General features: G+C 37.4%; 1 protein-coding gene and 1 long non-coding RNA gene across 2 annotated transcripts in view; one reads left to right on the top strand and one right to left on the bottom strand.

The window, feature by feature from the left end:
* LOC122468475 overlaps positions 1–19,887 on the top strand; it is a 100,696-nt gene that overhangs the window by 3,216 nt on the left and 77,593 nt on the right. The gene's annotated exons all lie outside the window — the stretch shown is intronic.
* Positions 13,538–19,887, bottom strand: part of IQCH (IQ motif containing H) — a 212,145-nt gene continuing 205,795 nt past the window's right edge. The window contains 2 exon segments of the mRNA XM_043555092.1: positions 13,538–14,095; positions 18,499–18,607. Coding sequence (XP_043411027.1) covers positions 13,979–14,095; positions 18,499–18,607 — 226 coding nt within the window. The 3' untranslated portion in view covers positions 13,538–13,978.

Here is a 19,887-nt window from a genome sequence, read left to right on the forward strand (position 1 = left end):
TACCCCCACTGGAAACTTCCTAAAACCAGGGACTTAATGCCTATTTTGTTAACCTTTTTGATTCTAGCACCTAGGACAGTAACTTGGCATATGGTTGGTACTCTACTTCTTGAGAAAATGACCAAAAAAAAAAAAAAAGTGAGTAAAGTGAATATAATTAGTGTATGGAGAAAATAATTATAATATGTAGGGTCAGTGGTTTGAATTTAATTAAAGTTTTAATTTTGGTAGAGAAATTAAACTATAGAGTAGGTAAGAAACTTACCCAAGATCATACATCAGAATCAAGTATCAAAATTCTGACCTTCCAACACTCTGTGAGCTTTTCATTAGAAAAACATTTCTATTTCCTTCTCCTGCTGTGGATGCTAGAATCCGGTGGCAAGGAGACATATTGGTGACTTTTCGAAACCAGATAGCGATTTATGCTAATAGATAACACAATCCATTTTATGGGCATGTTTCCAATATTACAAATCCTATGTAGTCAGTGTTTGGGGAAGCATTTGAAAACATGGCCAAATAAATTTACCTTGTCATATGGGTCATAGTTATGTTCCCAGCTTTGTAAAGTGAGCTTTGTTTTACTAACAGATACAGGCATGAAAGCATATGACATTTTTGTAGCACAAATTGCATTTTCATACTGAATTCCAAAGATGTTGTGGCTTTATTGCTGATCTTCAATCCACAGTGGCTTTTAGCACTTTAGCTGTAAGTCTTTATGCCCCCTCCCCAGTCTCACTGTCAAGTAGTTAATGATCTATAAACAAATACTGAGATGCCCTAAGGGGGCTTTCCATTTAAAGGGGCCTTGAATCATTTGATAATAGAAATACAGTAGTCCACCCACTGATTTATGATTTGTCAGTTTAGATTTCGAAGTGATGTTCTGCTGGTATTTCAGATGGGATAAGTTTTTAATTTTCCATACAATTACATTAAATGTTAGTCCAATAAAACTTTCTCTTTTTTTATAATTAAAATTTTAAGTTTATTTATTTTGAGAGAGAGAAAGAGTACGAGCAAGGGAGGGGCAGAGAGAGAGGGAGAGAGAGAATTCAAAGCAGGGTCCGCACTGTCTGCACAGGGTCTGATGCGGGGCTCAAACCCACGAACTGTGAGATTATGACCTGAGCCGAAATCAAGTCTGAAGCTTAACCGGCTGAGCCACCCGGGTGCCCCAATCCAAGAAAACTCTGAAAAAGTGGCCACAGAGGGTAGTAATAGGAGCATAATAGTACCTACCAGTTCATGAATGTTTCTTCCTGCTATGTAGTTTGCACCTATTGTCTCATTCTGAATGTCAGAAGTTAGAGAAGTTGAAATAGTTAATTACACTCACAGAGCTGATAGGTAATAGAGCTGGGTTTTGAAACTTCATTGGCAATACTCAAAACCTCATGTCTTGAACATAGTTAAAAAGAGTTACATGTTGCCAGACTCAGCTGTAAATGTTGCTGACACAAGTGAACATCCCTTAAATGTTGCATAATTAAGAAATAGCATTGTAGTTCTAAAATATGGCCCTGCTAGCCTAGAAGTCTATCTGTTTCAAAGGAAATTTGGGAGCCTACATGATTAAAAAAAAATGACTTTTAAAACTAGATCATTTGCAAAATTTATATAAAACTGTGTGTATTCAAAATACAGTTTAAAAAATCTTTACTGTGTGTATTACTGTGTGTGTTCAAAATACAGTTTAAAAAATCTTTAAAATTGAGATATTTTAAAATATCTTGAGAATTTTAAATTTGCTAAGAAGTTTGGGTACCATACACAAAGATCCCAACTCTAAGCTAGTTATCAAGCTCTAAAAAGTGGGTTTTCCTTGGGGACCCTGAGTAAAGCATATATGGAATTTTTTTGGACTGTTTTTATAACTTCTTGGTAAGTCTTAATGTTTTATTCAAATTAAAAAGTTTAGCTTTAAAAGCTTTGCATCTGGCCATAATTTGGATGGGTCTGAATAATAACACTGCTATGGGTAATAGGCACATTTAGTCCAAGCCACCATTTCAGTGAACCACAACATGTGTTTCAGGTTTTTTGTTTTTTTGTTTTTTTGTTTTTTTGTTTTAATTCCTTGTTGCTATTTCTAATAAAGCAAGATGTTAAAGCTAACTACATGCTCTATTAATTATATGAAGGTGAACTTGAGTCATATTTGTTACTGAAGATGATTAATAATTACCAGTTCTGCACACGTTTCTGGTGCATTTCAGTAAATAAACAGGGTACATTGTTGGGTAGTAATTGATTAATTAGCACATTCATCCTACACAGCTCAATGGTCTAAGGATGCTGAGTTTGAGATATTGCTCATAATTATTACAAGAAACAAATCTGTTCCATTTTTCAGTTTATTCTTCTGTATGCTAAGATTTTTTTTTTCTAAATCGAATGCCTAATGGTTCAAAACCTTATAGGTTTTATTCAGATAAATCAACTCATGAAGAATTGCTAGTCATAATCTCAGAATCTTGTTTTTGTGTGAACTAGGGTGAAAACTTTTACAAGGCTAATGTTAACATTAGATCTTGCTGTTAAACTGGATCAAATACTGTAAATATAGGGCACTTCCCCACCATGCAGGAAATGCTCATTGAGCACCTATGCGCAACAGGGGCACTGGAATCTCATTTGCTTCCCAACCACATCAAATAAGCTCAGGATTGCAAGTGTCATCAGGTTGGCACTTCTCAGCACCAAGCAAATATACTGTGTAATCTTCAGAGAAGTATAACAGCATGTATTGTTCGCTGATTTAACTATGGAGCAATTTAGGATTTTTTTTTTTCTGATTTATTGAGCCAGCATGTAGTTGAGAGATACTGTAGTTGAGAGAGCTTTGGATGGGGAGTCAGGAGTCCTGGATTCTACTCTATCTGTATTCTTTCTTGAGGAAGCTATGTGATTCTGGGCATATCACTGCTCCCGTCTCTAAGCATGGATTGCTCATCTATAAAATGACAGGGTCAACCACGGATGATGAGATCCAGTGAGGAGCCTAGACTGCAGAGGCAGATAGACCTAGGCTTGAGTCTGCACTCCCTATTACTGGTTTTATTATTTTAGGGAAATTATTTAACCTTTTTTGAGTTTTTGCTCTGTTTACTTTGTGTTTATTGTAAGGCTCAAATGAGATATGAAAATAGTTTGTACACTATAAAGTACCTGTGAATATAAGGCATTGTTAATATTATTAATAATGATCTTACCTCGTTGACCTTAACATGTATTTTGAAGAATGCATTAGAGTGCCCATGCACACTCTAACAATAGGGGATTATTAACATCCTCTGTGCCATTATTAACATTGCATTGAATAAGAATTTCTGATGTGTCTGCATAATTTATCGCTAAGTGAAAAGCACAGTCTTCAAAACAGTATATCTGATATGATCCCATTAAAAAATTATACATACAAAGTTAAAAGACTCTATATAATAGGAACTCAATATATATATGATAAGAAAACAAATGCGATATATGTATTAATCAAGCAACTCTTACTTGTGATAGGTATACTGTTCCAGGAGTTACACTCTTAGACATATAGTAAAAAATAAAATCAGTCTATTTTGTAATACCACATATTGTTAAATGCTTTGAAGAAAAAGCAAAGTAGGGGGATAGAGAGTAAGGATGGGTGCTACAGGAGGGAAGACCCCTCTGGTCTAGTGACAGTTGAGCAGAGACTGAATGTAGTGAGTAACTGAGCCTGGCAGACTTCTGGGAGAAGAGTGTGCCAGGAAGAAGGAATGGCAAATCCAGAGACCCTAGGTAGGAATAATAGCAGATAAACCCCCCAGCTTTGACAGTAATTCTCTCTGGGTGGTGAAATAATTGTTGATTCTTTTTAAAGATTTTATTTTTTATTTTATTTTATTTTTTAAGTTTATTTTTATTTATTTTGAAAGATAGAGAGCAAGCAGGGGAGACACAGAGAGAGAGAGGGAAACAGAATCCCAGGCAGGCTCTGCACTGCCAGTGGGGCTAGAACTCACTAACTGCAAGATGATGTCCCAAGCGGAAGTCAAGAGTCGAATGCCTAACCAACTGAGTCACCCAGGCGCCCTTAAGATTTTATTTTATTTTTTTTATTTATTTTTTATTTTTTATTTTTTATTTTTTATTTTTTTTTTCAATGTTTATTTATTTTTGGGACAGAAAGAGACAGAGCATGAACAGGGAAGGGGCAGAGAGAGAGGGAGACACAGAATTGGAAACAGGCTCCAGGCTCTGAGCCATCAGCCCAGAGCCTGACGCGGGGCTCGAACTCACAGACCGCGAGATCGTGACCTGGCTGAAGTCGGATGCTTAACCGACTGCGCCACCCAGGCGCCCCAAGATTTTATTTTTAAGTAATCTTTACACCCAACATGGGGCTCAAACTCACAACCCCGAGATGGAGAGTTGCATGCTCCAACAACTGAGCCAGATAGCCGCCCCCACCTTCTTCTAAATAATTATTGATTTTTAAATTTCTTCCCTGAATGTTCCTGTTTTTCAAAAGTTTTTGTTTTTTTTATTATTTATTTTTTAAGAAGCTATGTTATCATGTTTGTTTTTTTAATCATGGGCATGTTTCTGTAATTAGAAAAAATTTAAAACTCTACAGGTGTACTGAAAGACAACGTAATCTTTAAAAATATTTATTTGTTTATTTAGAGACAGAGAGAGAGAGAGAGAGCACAGGGGAGGGACAGATTGAGAGAGAGAGAGAGAGAGAGAGAGAGAGAATCCCAAACAGACACAGAGCCGGATGCAGGGCTCAAACTCAAGAACCATGAGATTGTTACCTGACCCAAAGTCAAGAGTCAGATGTTTAACTGATCCACCCAGGTGCCCCAAAAGACAAAGTAATCTTAAAAATGTTTGTAAGTAGTTTTAAAACCTTATGTCATCTATAAGTTTTTGTATTCATGGTTTTAGTACCAAGAATCTAAGTTAGTAGAGAGAATAAAGGAAGCCGAGAGATTTCTGCTCTGGCAATGAACTTTAAAGAAGTGTTTTAGCCATAACAATCAATGTGGGCTCCATAAAGGGATGGGGAATCACTGTAATTCCTGATCCTTTTTCTAGCCCTCCTACATGGATGGCAGAACACTTCCTGGAAAGGCTGGCCGGACCACTTACAGACATGGCCTAGGAAACAGTGTATTTTAGGTCAGTAAAATATGGGATTAAAGGTGCCAGGTAAAATTAGTTTCAGGGGTTTATGTCTCATTTATGCAGCTCACCAAGGACTGCACCTGCTATACAGAAAAATGGAGTGTTGCAAAATGTATCATCCACCTCTTTCTGAGCTCAGATACAAATTAAAGAAAATCTCAGAGACTGTACTGCAGGCTGCTCTCCAGATGTAGAAAGGAGAGCTTTGGGTTTACAGAAACAAAAACGCACATTTAAAACTTAGATTCTCATTTCTATCCCATCTATTTTCACCACAATCTTCTAGTACCAAAGGTACACATTTCAGCAGTTCAGGTATGATGCTTTCAAAATAAAATGTTTCCATTACTTTAGGTGATTACCAAAACCCAAGACAGTACGAGAAAAGTAAAAGCCCAAAGAATGAAAGACATGATCCCAGTCTAAAGGTTATATTTGGCTTGCTACTATCTTTAGTCAAAACAAGTTCTTCTGAGAGAAAACTGCATCTCAAAGAATTATCTTTTTTAATTTTTTTGGTAATGTTTAGTTTTGACAGACAGAGATCATGAGCAGGGGAGGGACAGAGAGGGAGACAGGGACACACAGAATCTTAAGCAGGCTCCATCCATGCTCTGAGCTGTCAGCATAGAGCCCAATGCAGGGCTTGAACTCATGAACCGCAAGATCATGACCTGAGCTGAAGTCGGACACTTAACCAACTGAGCCACCCAGGTGCCCCATGCATCTCAAGGAATTATCTTAAAATTATGAAACATTTTGTAACTTTTTAAAATCACAGCCATTTTGGATAGTAGATAAGGGAACTTAAGAGGCTATACAAAGTTACAAAATATTATCATCCATGATTTACAATGAGTGGAAGAATAAAGCTGAAAGAAGTCACTTCCTTGTGTGGCATATATGGTTTTAACCTTTTTGGTACTTTGATGATGGTTGGGGTAGAATCATAAATCATTAGAGCTGGCAGGAAGCTTAAATATCAGTTCCATTTTCTTATTTTATGTACCAGAAAACTGAGGACTGGAGAGAAGTTACTTGTCCATAAAGGAAAGAGCTGGAACTAAAACCCATCAAGACCTTTAAATCTAAAGCAAATGTTGTGTGCACACACGTGTGTGTGCTTGTGTATATTCTGTGCCCGTTTAGAAAAACTAAAAATGTCACCTAATCATTATGTGTCCCTCTACATATTTGCCAGTGAACAGAAGCATTTGCCCTACGTGCATCTCTGTTTGCACGAGCAGATACAGCACTGAAGTCATGGTCTGTTGTGAATTCTAGAATATTCAGACTAAGAGTATTAAGCTTAGAATAAAACTTTCAATCTTTGATGCTAGGGAACCTGATGACAGCTTTGGGAGCTTGGAACAGCAGGGTGGTTGTGACATTTCCACTCCATGTCCCTAAGTTCATTATCACTTTTTTTTTTCTTTTAATTTAAGAGAGCAAGCGAGCAGGGAAGAGGGAGGGAGAGACAATCCTAAGCAGGCTCCATGCTCAGCCCGGAGCCCAATGTGAGGCTCTATCTCTTAACACTGGGATCATAACCTGAGCTAAAATCGAGAGTCAGAGGCTCAACTGACTGAACCACCTAGGCACCCCTCCCTCATTATCACTTTTGATAATAGAACTTCTAGTGAAGACTTTCATGTATTTTTCTTTACCAGACTCCCCAAAATTAGATTTGTTTCATTTGCTGCATTAATTGAAAACAGGTTCATTGTAAAATAGAAAGAAGAAAATTCTACCATTAAGAAGTAACTGCTGTTCACGACGAGAAACCACCCCACACCTGTCAGAATGGCTAAAATTAACAATACAGGAAACAACAGATGTTGGCAATGGTGCGGAGAAAGGGGAACCTTCTTACACTGTTGGTGGGAATTCAAACTGGTGCAGCCACTCTGGAGAACAGTATGGAGGTGCCTCAAAAAGTTAAAAATAGAACTACCCTTCGATCCAGGAATTGCATTACTAGGTATTTACCCAAAGGATACAAAAATACAGATTTGGGGGTGCCTGCGTAGCTCAGTTGGTTGAGCGTCCGGCTTTGGCTCAAGTCATGATATTGCCGTTCCCAAGTTTGAGCCCCATATCAGGGTCTGTGCTGATAGCTCAGAGCCTGGAGTCTGATTTGGATTCTGTGTCTCCCTCTCTCTGTGCCTCCCCCACTCATATTCTGTCTCTCTCTCTCTCTCTCTCTCTCTCTCTCTGAAAAATAAAACATTTGAAAAAAAATTTAATAAAAAAATACAGATTTGAAGGGGTACATGCACTTTGATGTTTATAGCAGCATTATCAACAATAGCCAAACTATGGAAAGAGCTCAAATGTCCATTGATTGGTGAATGGATAAAGAAGAAACAGTGTATGTATACAATGGAATATTACTCAGCCATCAAAAGAATGAAATCTTGCCATTTGCGACAACATGAATGTAGCTAGAGTGTATTATGCTAAGTGAAATAAGTCAGAGAAAGACAAATACCATGTGATTTCACTCGTGTGTAATTCAAGAAACAAAACAGGTGAACATATGGGAATAAAAAAAAGGAGACAGGGAGGCAAACCATAAGAGGCTCTTAACTATAGAGAGCAAACTGAGGGTTGATGGAGGGAGGTGGGTGGGGGATGGGCTAAGTGGGTGATGGGTACTAAGGAGGACACTTGTGATGAGCACTGGGTGCTGTATATAAGTGATGAATCAGTAAATTCTACTTCTGAAGCCAATATTACACTATATGTTAACAAACCACAATTTAAAAATTTGAAAAAAAAAAAAAAAGTAACCACTGTTAACATTGGGCGGGGGGGTGGGGGACTTCCTTAGAGTCATGAGTGTGCGTGTGTATGCACATGTACACATTTTTAAAAAGTTATAACTGGAGTCCTAACCTTGATGCTGTTTAAAAATATGCTTCTTAATAATTAAATGTCATTTGGCTCATTTGGCAGGGCATCTGACTCTTCATTTATGGTTATCTTATGGTGGTGAAATCGGGCCCTGTGTTGGGCTCTGTGCTGGGTTGTGGAGCCTGCTTGAGGTTCTCTTTCTCCCTCTCCTTCTGCCCCTCCCTCGCTCGCTTGCACATGCTCTCTCTTGCTCTCTCTCTCAAAAAAAGAATAATTAAAGATTATTGCATTTTCTTATGTTCTCCTAATCCATGATTTTTTTTTTTTAATTTTTTTTTTCAACGTTTATTTATTTTTTGGGGACAGAGAGAGACAGAGCATGAACGGGAGAGGGGCAGAGAGAGAGGGAGACACAGAATCGGAAACAGGCTCCAGACTCCGAGCCATCAGCCCAGAGCCTGATGCGGGGCTCGAACTCACGGACCGCGAGATCGTGACCTGGCTCAAGTCGGACGCTTAACCGACTGCGCCACCCAGGCGCCCCAATCCATGATTTTTTTAAAAAACTGCTTTTTGGGGTATAATTGACATTCAAGCAGTGCACATATATTTAAGGTGTACAGTTTAATAAGTTTGACATATGTATACATCCAAGAGACAGTTCTCACAATCAACATAGTGAAACTATGTTTCTGTTAGTGAAACTACTAACAGAATTCCTTCTGTTCCTTTGCAGTCTTTCTGTTCCTGCCCACCACCTGCCCCCCAGCTTCCCACTTCCTGGCAACAATTGATTTGTTTTTTATCACTATAGTTTGTATTATTTAGAATATTATGTAAATGGTATGTACTCTTTTTTGTCTGGATTCTTTCCATTCAGCACAATTATATTAAGATTCGTTCATGTCTTTGATTTTATCAATAACTTGTTCCTTTTCATTGCTGAGTATTCTGCTGTAAGGATGTTCCATAATTTATGCATCTACAAGTTGATGGACATTTAGGTTGTTTCCAGTTTTTTGGGCTATTAGAAATAAAATTGCTATGAAGATTCATGTACAAGTCTTTGTGTGAACATACACTTTTCCTCTTGAATAAATAAGTGCCTAGGAGTGGAATGGCTCGGTCATACAGTACTTATAGTAACCTATGATTTTTTAAATGGCTGTATAGAGGTCCCTTATATAGCTATTACATAATTTTAAGATGATACCTTATTGTTGAATGTTTAGACCTTTCTAATTTTTCACTATTGCAAATGAATTTAATTTTTTGGCTTAGAAACATGGCTATAGATACTCAACATAAAAATTGGGGCACCTGGATGGCTCAGTTGGTTATGTGTCTGACTCCGGCTCAGGTCATGATCTCGCGGTTCATGAGTTCGAGCCCCACATCAGGCTCAGTGCTGACAGCTCAGAGCCCAGAAGCTGCTTTGGATTCTGTGTCTCCCTCTCTCTCTCTCTCTGCCCCTACCCCACTCACGCTCTGTTTTTCTCTCTCAAAAATAAACATTAAAAAAATTAAAAATAAAAGATAAAAAAGAAGATGAGTAGAAAGGCATTGTGAAGGGAACCTGGAAGTTGTGTGTTGTTAGATCATTTAAAATGTTTCAGTGACTGCAAAATAAGTTATTTTGTATTCTCTGCTGGGAAGCCAAGCAGAATGAATCTTTAAATGAAGGAGAATTCGAGTTTGAAGTCATTTTCCAACCAATGGAAGTTCTAGGTTTTGTTGTCAAGTTTATGGGACCATGATTTCATCATAACATTCCTGGATATGAGGTGACTGCAATAAATTTGGGTGTGGCCTTTATTTCTGGGAGCTATAATTAGCTATTTGGTCTACTTTATAACATTTTGTTAAATAAAAAGATTCTTAAAATGTAGTTTTACTCATTGTTCTCTCTTTCCCGCACACATGCATATGACATATGTGATAGCAACTATAGAGGTAAAACGAAATGTTTCCAGAGTGGCAAAGAAACGTTTGCGGAGAAAACCAGTGTCAAAAAAATACCTAAACCCAAAATGCTATTTTATACATAGATGCCGAAGCTATATATTTTGTGTGCTATGTTTAGGGTCGTCTTATAACCAAACAAAAGTTGTTTCTACCAACAGATTTTTAAACAGCAGGGACATGCTTATTATTTACTGTCTTGGTATCTTTCCCTCATTTACATAAATACCCCAGCAACCAGCAGTATAAAACTAATAAAAGCCAGGGTCCTCCATCAAGTGCAATAAAGTTTCACAACCATGAGTTAGACTGTTAGAGTGAAAAATAAACCTATATATGTGGTTATGAAGGGTTTTTTTGGGAAAGTGTATAATCACATTTCAAAGTTAGAACTTCCATTGGAAGTAGGAGTGCAATAATAATACTTAAACATTTATGTAGAATGCTTCATCTTGGAAACACTCTCCCAGCATTGGCCAATTAATCTCTACTGCTTCCCTGAGGAGCAGGTATTACTATCTGCCATTTTTCTGGTTAGAAAATTGAGGAAGGTGTGATCAGCCCAGAGAAAGTGAGGGCTGGAGAGACAAGTTTCTGACCCTCACTCTTCTGTGAATCTTTGGGATGTAACTCCTGACAGAATGTATCCAGTTTCTGTTCCACTTGGATACAATCATCAGTAAAACAAAGATCTACCTAGCAGCTCAGTCTAGCTCAGGCTTATAGATAGAGTCCTTACCCTGCTGAGGCACACCTTTTGGGAAGAATGGGATACAAAAAAGATTTGGGAGATCCACGGCACATTTCACCTGCATTTGCAATGAAGTGGACCAAACTTTTTCCAGTGAGAAAAGCAGCATATACTTCGCTCTCCAACCCCCAACTTCCACCGGCAACTTACAGTTTTCCGGATGAGATTTACTACTATTAGTACATTTAAAGAGTTGAACAAATTTGTTATGCACCTTGAAGCCAGAGGAACAGTAAAATAAAACTAATGAACATTTACATTTTTGGAAATACCGTTAATGTATGCCTGACAAATTCTGAAAAGATAAACATTTAAATGTTAAAATACTTATTACCTTCCCCAAAGGGACAGTGTTGGGAACTAATGAGATAACAAATGTAAAGAGCTTTGAGCTCTTAGAAGAAAGGTGCCAGATGCGTACAAATGATTATTAATTGTTAAAGCTATCAGATGGTTACTAATATATTACTTATGATAAAATCACATTTTTGTACCCAAACAATAGGATCCTTGCAATTCTTAGGATGATATAGCTGAAATAATGCTCCTAACCTCCTCCCAGGTTACTGTCTTGTTGGAAGTCCTTTCTTAACCCTTCCCTAGTTTCTTGACCTCATACGCATTTTCAAACAAACACGACTTCACAGCTTCCAAACCCTTCTGCACCTTTCCATCATCAGTCCTCCACCAGTCTCACAGATCCATTGACACCACATTCTCTTCTCTTGACTTCTTTGATTACGTAATTCTGATGCCTCATGATGCTGTGAATTGTGCAAGTTGTTTTTTTAGCTGGAAGTGTAAGTTGAACTGTCCTTTAAGCAACACTAGGATTTGTTATAAAAAAGTGTAAGTCCCTTGTGTGATCTGGGACAAGTGAATCTGAACTTTCTACTTTATGCAACACGCCAGAATTTGTGGTAAAAGAGCAAATCCTCAATTTCATTTAGTCTTGAGAAATGCACTGAGATACGCTCACTAAATCTGTTTCCTCATTTGTCAAGTGAGGGCAGTAGTAGCCTGTACCCACTTGGGGTTGTTGGAAGGATGCAATAAAATAATGCATGTGAAGTTTCTAGTACATTACACACTTAGCCCATAAGTTTTCATTAAAGGTAAATGTAAGTAGGTTATGGAAGGTAGGTAAGTAGACAGCAGTTTATCATTAAATATTATCTATTTGGTTTCTTTAAAATCAATAGAAAATGGGTAATAAGTAAAGGGACACCCTCTTATTGACAAATATTTTGTTTCCTTAGGTAGAATAGTAAAAGCTCAGTAACTCATCTCAATTTATGTTCCGGATGCTTGAAACAATGTACACGTACATGTGATTTTTTTTCCAAGCTTACCTTAGTTTACTAGTAGCACACTATCTTTGCTACATATATATGCTCAAAGATACCGGACTATGCTTCTTTCCAAATGTTCTGTAATTAAAACATTTCACTAATTTCATCTGGTCCTCTGGTTTCTTCCACTTAATTACCTGAAGTGATTGTTTCATCATACCAAATTTTCTCCTTTCGTTTTGAAGCTGTAGGTTTTTAGGTAGAGAACCTTACTCCCAGTAATTTTCTAGTAAGACCTGAATCTGAATATGAGGCCTGAATTTGGAAATAGGCATTCTGTGGTGTATGCTAATGAGAGATGCAAGGAGGGAAAGTGCATTGTTTGAGAAAACCAATCACGGTGGGTACAAAAAAAAAAAAAAAAGGTACAGGAGAGTGAACTCATTTACTCACTTTACTATTGCCAGCAGCTTGAGGCTTGAGAGTGCTAATCAAAATTCACATACAAAACTTCCCTGATAGATTAAACAGTTTTGTACTGTTAAGAGGGGTTCTCACCATGTGAAAGATCCACTGCTGTGCTGAACAAAACAGAGACAGTTTTCTTTTAAAGTCCAGAGCAGATGAGAGCCATAAGGAGACAGAGGGTTTCATTTACTCTCAGGACACGATTGTGCCAGTGAACTAATGAGTCTCTTGGACCTTATGTTGCTCTGGCTCCAATGGAGGCGAGACACTAATGGGCATGTAGTACTTCCTATCCGTCAAGTGTCTGGACAATGGGCCCCTCATATGGATTAGAATGATCTGGCAAGAAAAAGAGGTCATCGTTGTACCTAGCACAGGCAGGAAGCCTGGCTAATTCATGTATTTCCAACTATAGCAAAAACAAAAGCTGACACACACAAAAATGTTGACTTTACCGCAGGAGCTCTTAGCTTGTGGCTAAGGCACAGTTAAACATTACTGAAACTCCATACATTAAAAAAAAACCTCCTTGTTTCCCCAATACATTAGAATATTTTTAAAGATGTAAAGGTTATTCTTTAAAACAAGTCTGATTTTGTGTTGTGACTTGCATATTTCACCCTTCGGTAAACCTGGATGATAACTGAAATATTTGAATGATTGTGAAGCAAATGCAGAGAGTATCAACGCTGCATATTTTAAAAATTTGCACTTCAAAAGATTCTGTCGGATTACTATTGTAAAAATCCTACTGCTGTATTAAATGGAGAATTAGAGATTACAAATGTTCATTCAAGCTAGAGGGCTCGAATTACAGTATATATTAAACTAAGAGCAGATACTGCCACCTAGATAAATTCTGATGCTTTGGTTAACTAGATGTTGGCTTGCCTTACTTTTTGAAAAATGGCAACAACAAACAATAGTGGCTAGGTACAAAAAAAATACAGTGAATGATAAAGGGTCGCTTAAAAAATCCATGTAAATGTAATTTTCTTGGGGAAAAAAAAGACCTTTGTGTTTTGCCAAATAGCAATGATTAAGCCTTTATTTAATTTTTTAAATGTAGAAGACAAAATGCTGTTAGAAATAGGAGGGCAAAACTCTATAATAAAGGATAAACAAAAGCTCCATAATCCTGAAGTTTATAAAGAGGTAGATCCCGAAGTGTTGTCAGGAAGACTTGTAACTTTCTTGTTAGAATATTCCTTACTGAATTCAGACAGAAGAAGAGATTGTTCAACACTCTCAAGTAAAAGCACAGATAGGTTTTAGTTTAGTAAGTAAACTAAGATCACTTAGTAAATAATTTTTTTAAAGGAGCATTACATTATAATCTGTTCTACTACACCTCCTAGCAAACAAAGCAAACTAACTCCGCTCCCCACTTTTATTCATCACAGCAAAAAGGATGTTGCCTTTTTTCAATTCTGGATTAAAATCTAAAATCAGCAATATATTCCAGGATCATTCATTTATCAGGTTTAGAGGGGTTTTTAGCATCTATGGACTGTTTGAGTTCTTCTTCAAATCTCATTTTGTTTTCCTCTGTTACTCCTAGAATGGCTTCAATGTCATCAATGGCGGTCTGTAAATGAGCAATAAAAATAATATTCATTACTTAATTTTTTTTTAACATTTATTTATTTTTGAGACAGAGAGAGACAGAGCATGAACAGGGGAGGGGCAGAGAGAGAGGGAGACACAGAACCCGAAACAGGCTCCAGGCTCCGAGCTGTCAGCACAGAGCCTGACACAGGGCTCGAACTCACGGACCGTGAGATCATGACCTGAGCTGAAGTCAGATGCTTAACCAACCGAGCCACCCAGGCGCCCCAAATATTCATTACTTAAAGACCCCTTACAACTCTTTCTCCCATCCAATTATTTGTTCCTTTTTGGACTTGAGTATAATTTAGACTGGTTAAACTCAAAACGTTCCTGTCAATGAACACCTATCTACAAATTGTGTCATCAGTCTTGAAATAAGTAAAAAATATGAGAGTAAGAACTTGGAAACCATCATAGAAATTTTTATGGCTGCTAAATCTAATGGGGAAAAAAGGGACTTCTATTTTATACATCTTTAATTTTTTGTATTTCATTTTTCTAATAATTCATTTTTGTTGTATTTTACAGAAGTACTGATCCATGGTAAGTTGGAAAAAACAAAACTTTAGTACAGATAATTTGAGAAGCACTGGTCTAGTCATCCTAAAGTGAGGGCTAGTAGGCTGATAGTGTTTATTTCCATTGTTTTGTTTGTTTTTTTCCATTGGGCAGAAAAATGCCCCCCACCTGTTTCCCCCATTTTTTCATTGAGGTAGTATTCACATACCATAAAATTCACCCTTATAAAGAGCTCAACTCAGTGATTTTTAGTATACTCAGAAGAAACCATCATTACTATGTAATTCCAAAACATTTTCATCACCCTGAATAGAAACTCTGTGCCCATTAGCTGCCATTCCTCATTTTCCCCCATCCCTAGCTCCTGACAACCACGAATCTACTTTCTGTCTCTATGGATTGGCCCACTCTGGACATTTCATATAAATGGAATCCTATAATGTGTGGCCTTTGTGTCTGGCTTTCTTCACTTAACATAATCTTTTCAAGGTTCATTCGTGTTGTAGCATGGATTGGAACTGCATTTCCTTGTTATGGCTGAATAACATTTTATCTAATACCTATTTTTACTTGGTTGCTTGCACTTTAGGTATCATATCTAAGAAGGCATTGCTAGCCAAAAGGTCATGAAGATTTATACCTGTGTTTTATTTTAAGAGGTTTATCGTTGTAGCTTTTACATTTAGGTCTTTGATCCATTTTTAGTTAGTTTTTATGTATGCTTTGTAATAGAGGTACAACTTCATTTGTATGTGGGTATCTGTATTCTCCAGTACCATTTGTTAAAAAGAATTATTTTGTCATTCTTGTTAAAAATTGACTGACTATAGATGTACAGGTTTAGTTTGGACTCTCAAGTTTATTCCATTGATCTATGTCTACTCTTATGCCAGTACCACACTGTCTTGAATACTGTAGCTTTGTAGTTAAGTTTTAAAGTTGAGAAGCAACTTTCTTCTTTGTTCTTCTCTTTCAAGATTGTTTTGACTGTTCTGTATCCTTTGCATTTTCACAGGAAATTTAGGATTATCTTATAAATTTCTGCAATAAAGCCAGCTAGGAAGTTGGTAGGACTTCCACTGAATCTGTAGATCAATCTGGGGAGTACTGTCATCTTAACAGTATTAAGTTTTCTACTCCATGAACACATGGAGTATCTTTCCATTTATTTAGGTCTTCTTTCTTTTATGGTGGACAGATCTTGTACTTCTTCTGTTAAATTTATTCGTAAGTATTTTATTCTTTTTGATGCTATTGTAAATGGAATTAAAAAAATAATTTTGGGGGCACTTGGGTGGTTCGGTTGGTTAAGTGTCTGACTCTTGGTTTCAGCTCGGGTCATGATCTCATGGTTCATGAGTTGAAGCCCCACATTGGGCTCTGTGCTGACAGCATGCAGCCTGCTTGGGATTCTCTCTCTCCTTCTCTCTCTGCCCCTCCCCTGCTTGCTCTCTTTCTCTCTGTCTCTGAAGATAAATAAATAAACTTAAAAAAATTAAAAGATATTTTTGTATTTTTGATTTCTAGTATATAGAAATGTAATTGATGTCTGTATACTACTGATCTTGGGTCCTTCTTGAATTTAAGTGTATTAGCTCTCACAGGTTGTTTCTGGGTTCTTCAGGATTTCCTACATACAAGATCATGTTATGGAAGAATAGAGATAATTTTACTTCTTTCTTTAAAATCTGGATGCCTTTTATTTCTTTTTCTTGCTGAATTGCCCTTTCTAGAATAGGGTAATATGGTGATGAATAGAAGTGGTGAGAGCAGACATCTTTATCTTGCTCCTGATCTTAGGGGGAAAACTTTCAGTCTTATACCATTAACTATGATGTTAGCTGTGGGTTTTTCCTAATACCCTTAACAGGTTGAGGAAGTTTCCTTTTACTCCTAGGTTGAGTGTTTTTATGAGGAAATGGTATTATATTTTGTTAAATGCTTTATCTGCACCACCTTCCATTTTTATTCAGTCTTTGTAAATCCTTGTTTATAAACCGAAAATACTTATTAGAATGTCGCTAGGGTGGTAGAAAATATTACCAAAAATGAATCTATTCCACTTTCAGGTTTTTGTTATTATTTCTATTTTATTCAGATTTATTGCCTTTGGACCTTTTGGTGAGAGTAAAAAAAAAAAAATCAAGATAACACTGACTCACCTGAGAAGGCTAGAAACCATGAGATATTTAAAAGCTACTTGAGAATATCTGACTTTTGATGATTTTGAAAGTCAGGTAAACAACAGAGAAATAGCCTTCATTTTGTCAAGCTCAGGGTTTACCAAGTCTGTGTGGTCTTAGTCTGCCCAGGCTGCTATAACAAAATAACCAGAGACTTGGTGGCTTAAACCACAAAAACTTGTTTCTTATGGTTCTGGAGTCTGGGAAGTACAAAGTCAAGATGCCAGCGAATTTAATTCCTGGTAAGAACTCTCTTCCTGGCTTGCAGGCAACCATCCCTTCTTGCTGTATTCTCTTAGGGTGGTTGGGGAGCAGAGACAAAGCAAGAGAGCAAACAGACTCTCTTATCTCTCATAAGGGCACTACTCACATCCAGAGAACCCTAACCTCTTGACCCCATTTAAACATAATACCCCTCAAAGGCCCCTTCTCCATATACCATCGCATTGGGGGTTAAGGTTTCAACATCTGAATTTTGGGAGGACATAATTCAGTCCGCAGCACTGATTATTATTTTTGGACAGACTAAACTGACCATGCTCACGCAGACTAAATTGCTCAGGATTTTGCACATGGCAGTAACTGATGAAATGATACTAGTTGACAGTAACTTAGAATATAAATGAAGAGCTAGGTCCTTTTGGACCAGTGAAAGTTGATGCAACCCTGGGCCTAATTTTCACTGAGTCTTCTTAGTCATGTTGTGGGAAAAGCAATGGTCATTCTTCCAACTCATAAAATCATATTGAAGAGGAATTATCATCATTATTACTGTTATTAGAACAGGCTCTAACGCAAGGAAAAAAACATTCAAAATTTACATTTTTACAACAAGCTTTTGTTGGGCTTTCCATTTAAGAGAAGGATCACATGTGGTTTCCGATTGAGTCCTCTGAGTTACTTGACCTGTTTGTTCAATCATGATGAAGGCCCACGAGGGGAATCAGATGCAGATCTTGGTGATCAATACGAAGTGTTTATCTCTGCTCTGCCAGCGTTTCAGAAACTCTTGTGTGGATCTTGCTCCGTTTTCTTGCTCTTGTACCTGTTTCTCCAGTTTGGAGACTTCTAAGCAATTACAAAGAAGTAGCTTTCTGGACCAACATCGTTAAAGGCCATTTGGAACCTTCAAAAAGGTTAGTGATGAAATATCTGCTCCACTTTGGAGAAACAGTGGAGTAAATGACCCATGTGTATGCCAAGGGCTTTTTTTTTGTTTGTTTGTTTCTCTCTACGACACTTTATCCTTCCTGAGGTCTCAGAACTTCTCTGGTCTACATATGTGGATTCCCCAGGAATCCTTGGCCAGACATTGCATTTTCTGAAATGTAAGTAGATTCCATTCAGGACTTTTGGTTGTGACAGTCTCCGTTTTGGTTCCATTGTGACACTTCAGTTTCACCTCCCATATCAGAAAGCCCTGTTGTCATGTAAACTGGGTCTGGTAATGGCAGCAACTTAGAACAAGTCTACTATATTTCAAAGAAAAAATTTCAAACTATTAAATTTAACTAACAGGTTCAGTGGGAACCTTATAATATTGACCCTGTACGTTATAAGATATGTACTGCTTCACAATAAAAAAAAAATGGTTTAGCACTTGTTTACAATACAGCATGAGGTATTTTCAGTCCTTGTATAGAAATTAACCAGAATCGTTAGTTAATTAACACCTCACCTTAAAATTGGTCTCGCCTTGCATATTAGGTGCTGATATTTCTTGATGGATGATGAAGAGATTTCGAGCAAAGGTCATGAGGACCCCCTGGAGATCCTCACCGATTGTTCTGTTAATGATATCCAAACAAATGAGTTTACCAACGATTCCCCTCACAAGCTTAAAAACAATCACCCTCTCATTTGTGCCTGTCTGGTGATGGAATTTAATGAGTATTTTCAATCTCACAAGGTGGCAATCTTCAGGGAGATATGAAAGATGAGGCTCCATTTTAACTTGTCAACAAAGAGGATTTGTGCAATAAATATTTTTTTATTAATCAACTTAGCAGAATATAAGAATAGCTTCAGTCATTTCTAGCGAAAGGCTACCACTGAGCTAGGAAAGTAGTATTAGCTCATTTAAAAAATTGTTGAAATCAGTTTAAAAGAATTGTTGCTAAGTATAATTCATAGCTAACAATGTCTTTGTCTACAGAGCTGTTTGCACCTCAGTATTCTAGAGACTTTTGTCTGGGAGTTATTTTCTATTTTATGTATGCAAGCAATTACTGCTATGTATGAGTGTGCTCCATCCATGTTCCTAGGAGAATGTGCCCCATTCCTGAACAGGCATCTTTATAAAACCGAACACACACTTGAAGAAGATTTCAGAGACAAGTTGCATACCATCCTATGGTCAGTGAACATTCTCAAACAACTAGACTGTTGTAAGTTTTAACTTAGAAACGAAACTTCAGGTTATTTCTTCTAGTTACTTTGTGAACTTTCTGTATCAAAGGAGAAAAACGGATTAAATGAATGGATTGATTTTTAAGAATTGTTCAGTCCTGAGGGTAGGATACCAAAGATACTTCAGGCAACTGCAAAGAACTTTAGGTTACTTCCTTCCCAATTGTTACCTGTAAAATAAGTCATCCTAGAGTGCAAGGCTTAAACACTTTTGGAATGGCTGCCTTCCAGCCTGATTGGGCTTTCCCATGGGTCAGGCTGGGAGCAGAAAGCTTCCCAGGCCCCAGGACAGTAGACCATTTGTCCTGCCACTGGCTACGTGACTTTGGGAGGAAGTTACTTCTTTTTTTCTGAAATGAAGGACTTTGACTGGATTAATGCTTCCAAACTTTTGGAGTGACAGTCCCCAAAGCCAAGGACCCTTACCCCTCATAGTTACTGAACTTCAGTATCTCTCTCTTCTTTTATAATAGTCAAAGGCAATGTCAGAGTCAGTAATTTTTATTTTTGTTTATTAAAGCATTTTTTAAAAAATTTTATTTTAAGTAGGCTTCATATCCAATGTGGGGCTCGAACTCATGACCCTGCCTGAGATCAAGAGTCACTGCTCTACTGACTGAGCCAGCCAGGGGCCCCAGAGTCAATAATTTTTAAAAGT

This window comes from Prionailurus bengalensis, chromosome B3 (assembly GCF_016509475.1).
Source record: "Prionailurus bengalensis isolate Pbe53 chromosome B3, Fcat_Pben_1.1_paternal_pri, whole genome shotgun sequence".
NCBI classification, from domain to species: domain Eukaryota; kingdom Metazoa; phylum Chordata; class Mammalia; order Carnivora; family Felidae; genus Prionailurus; species Prionailurus bengalensis.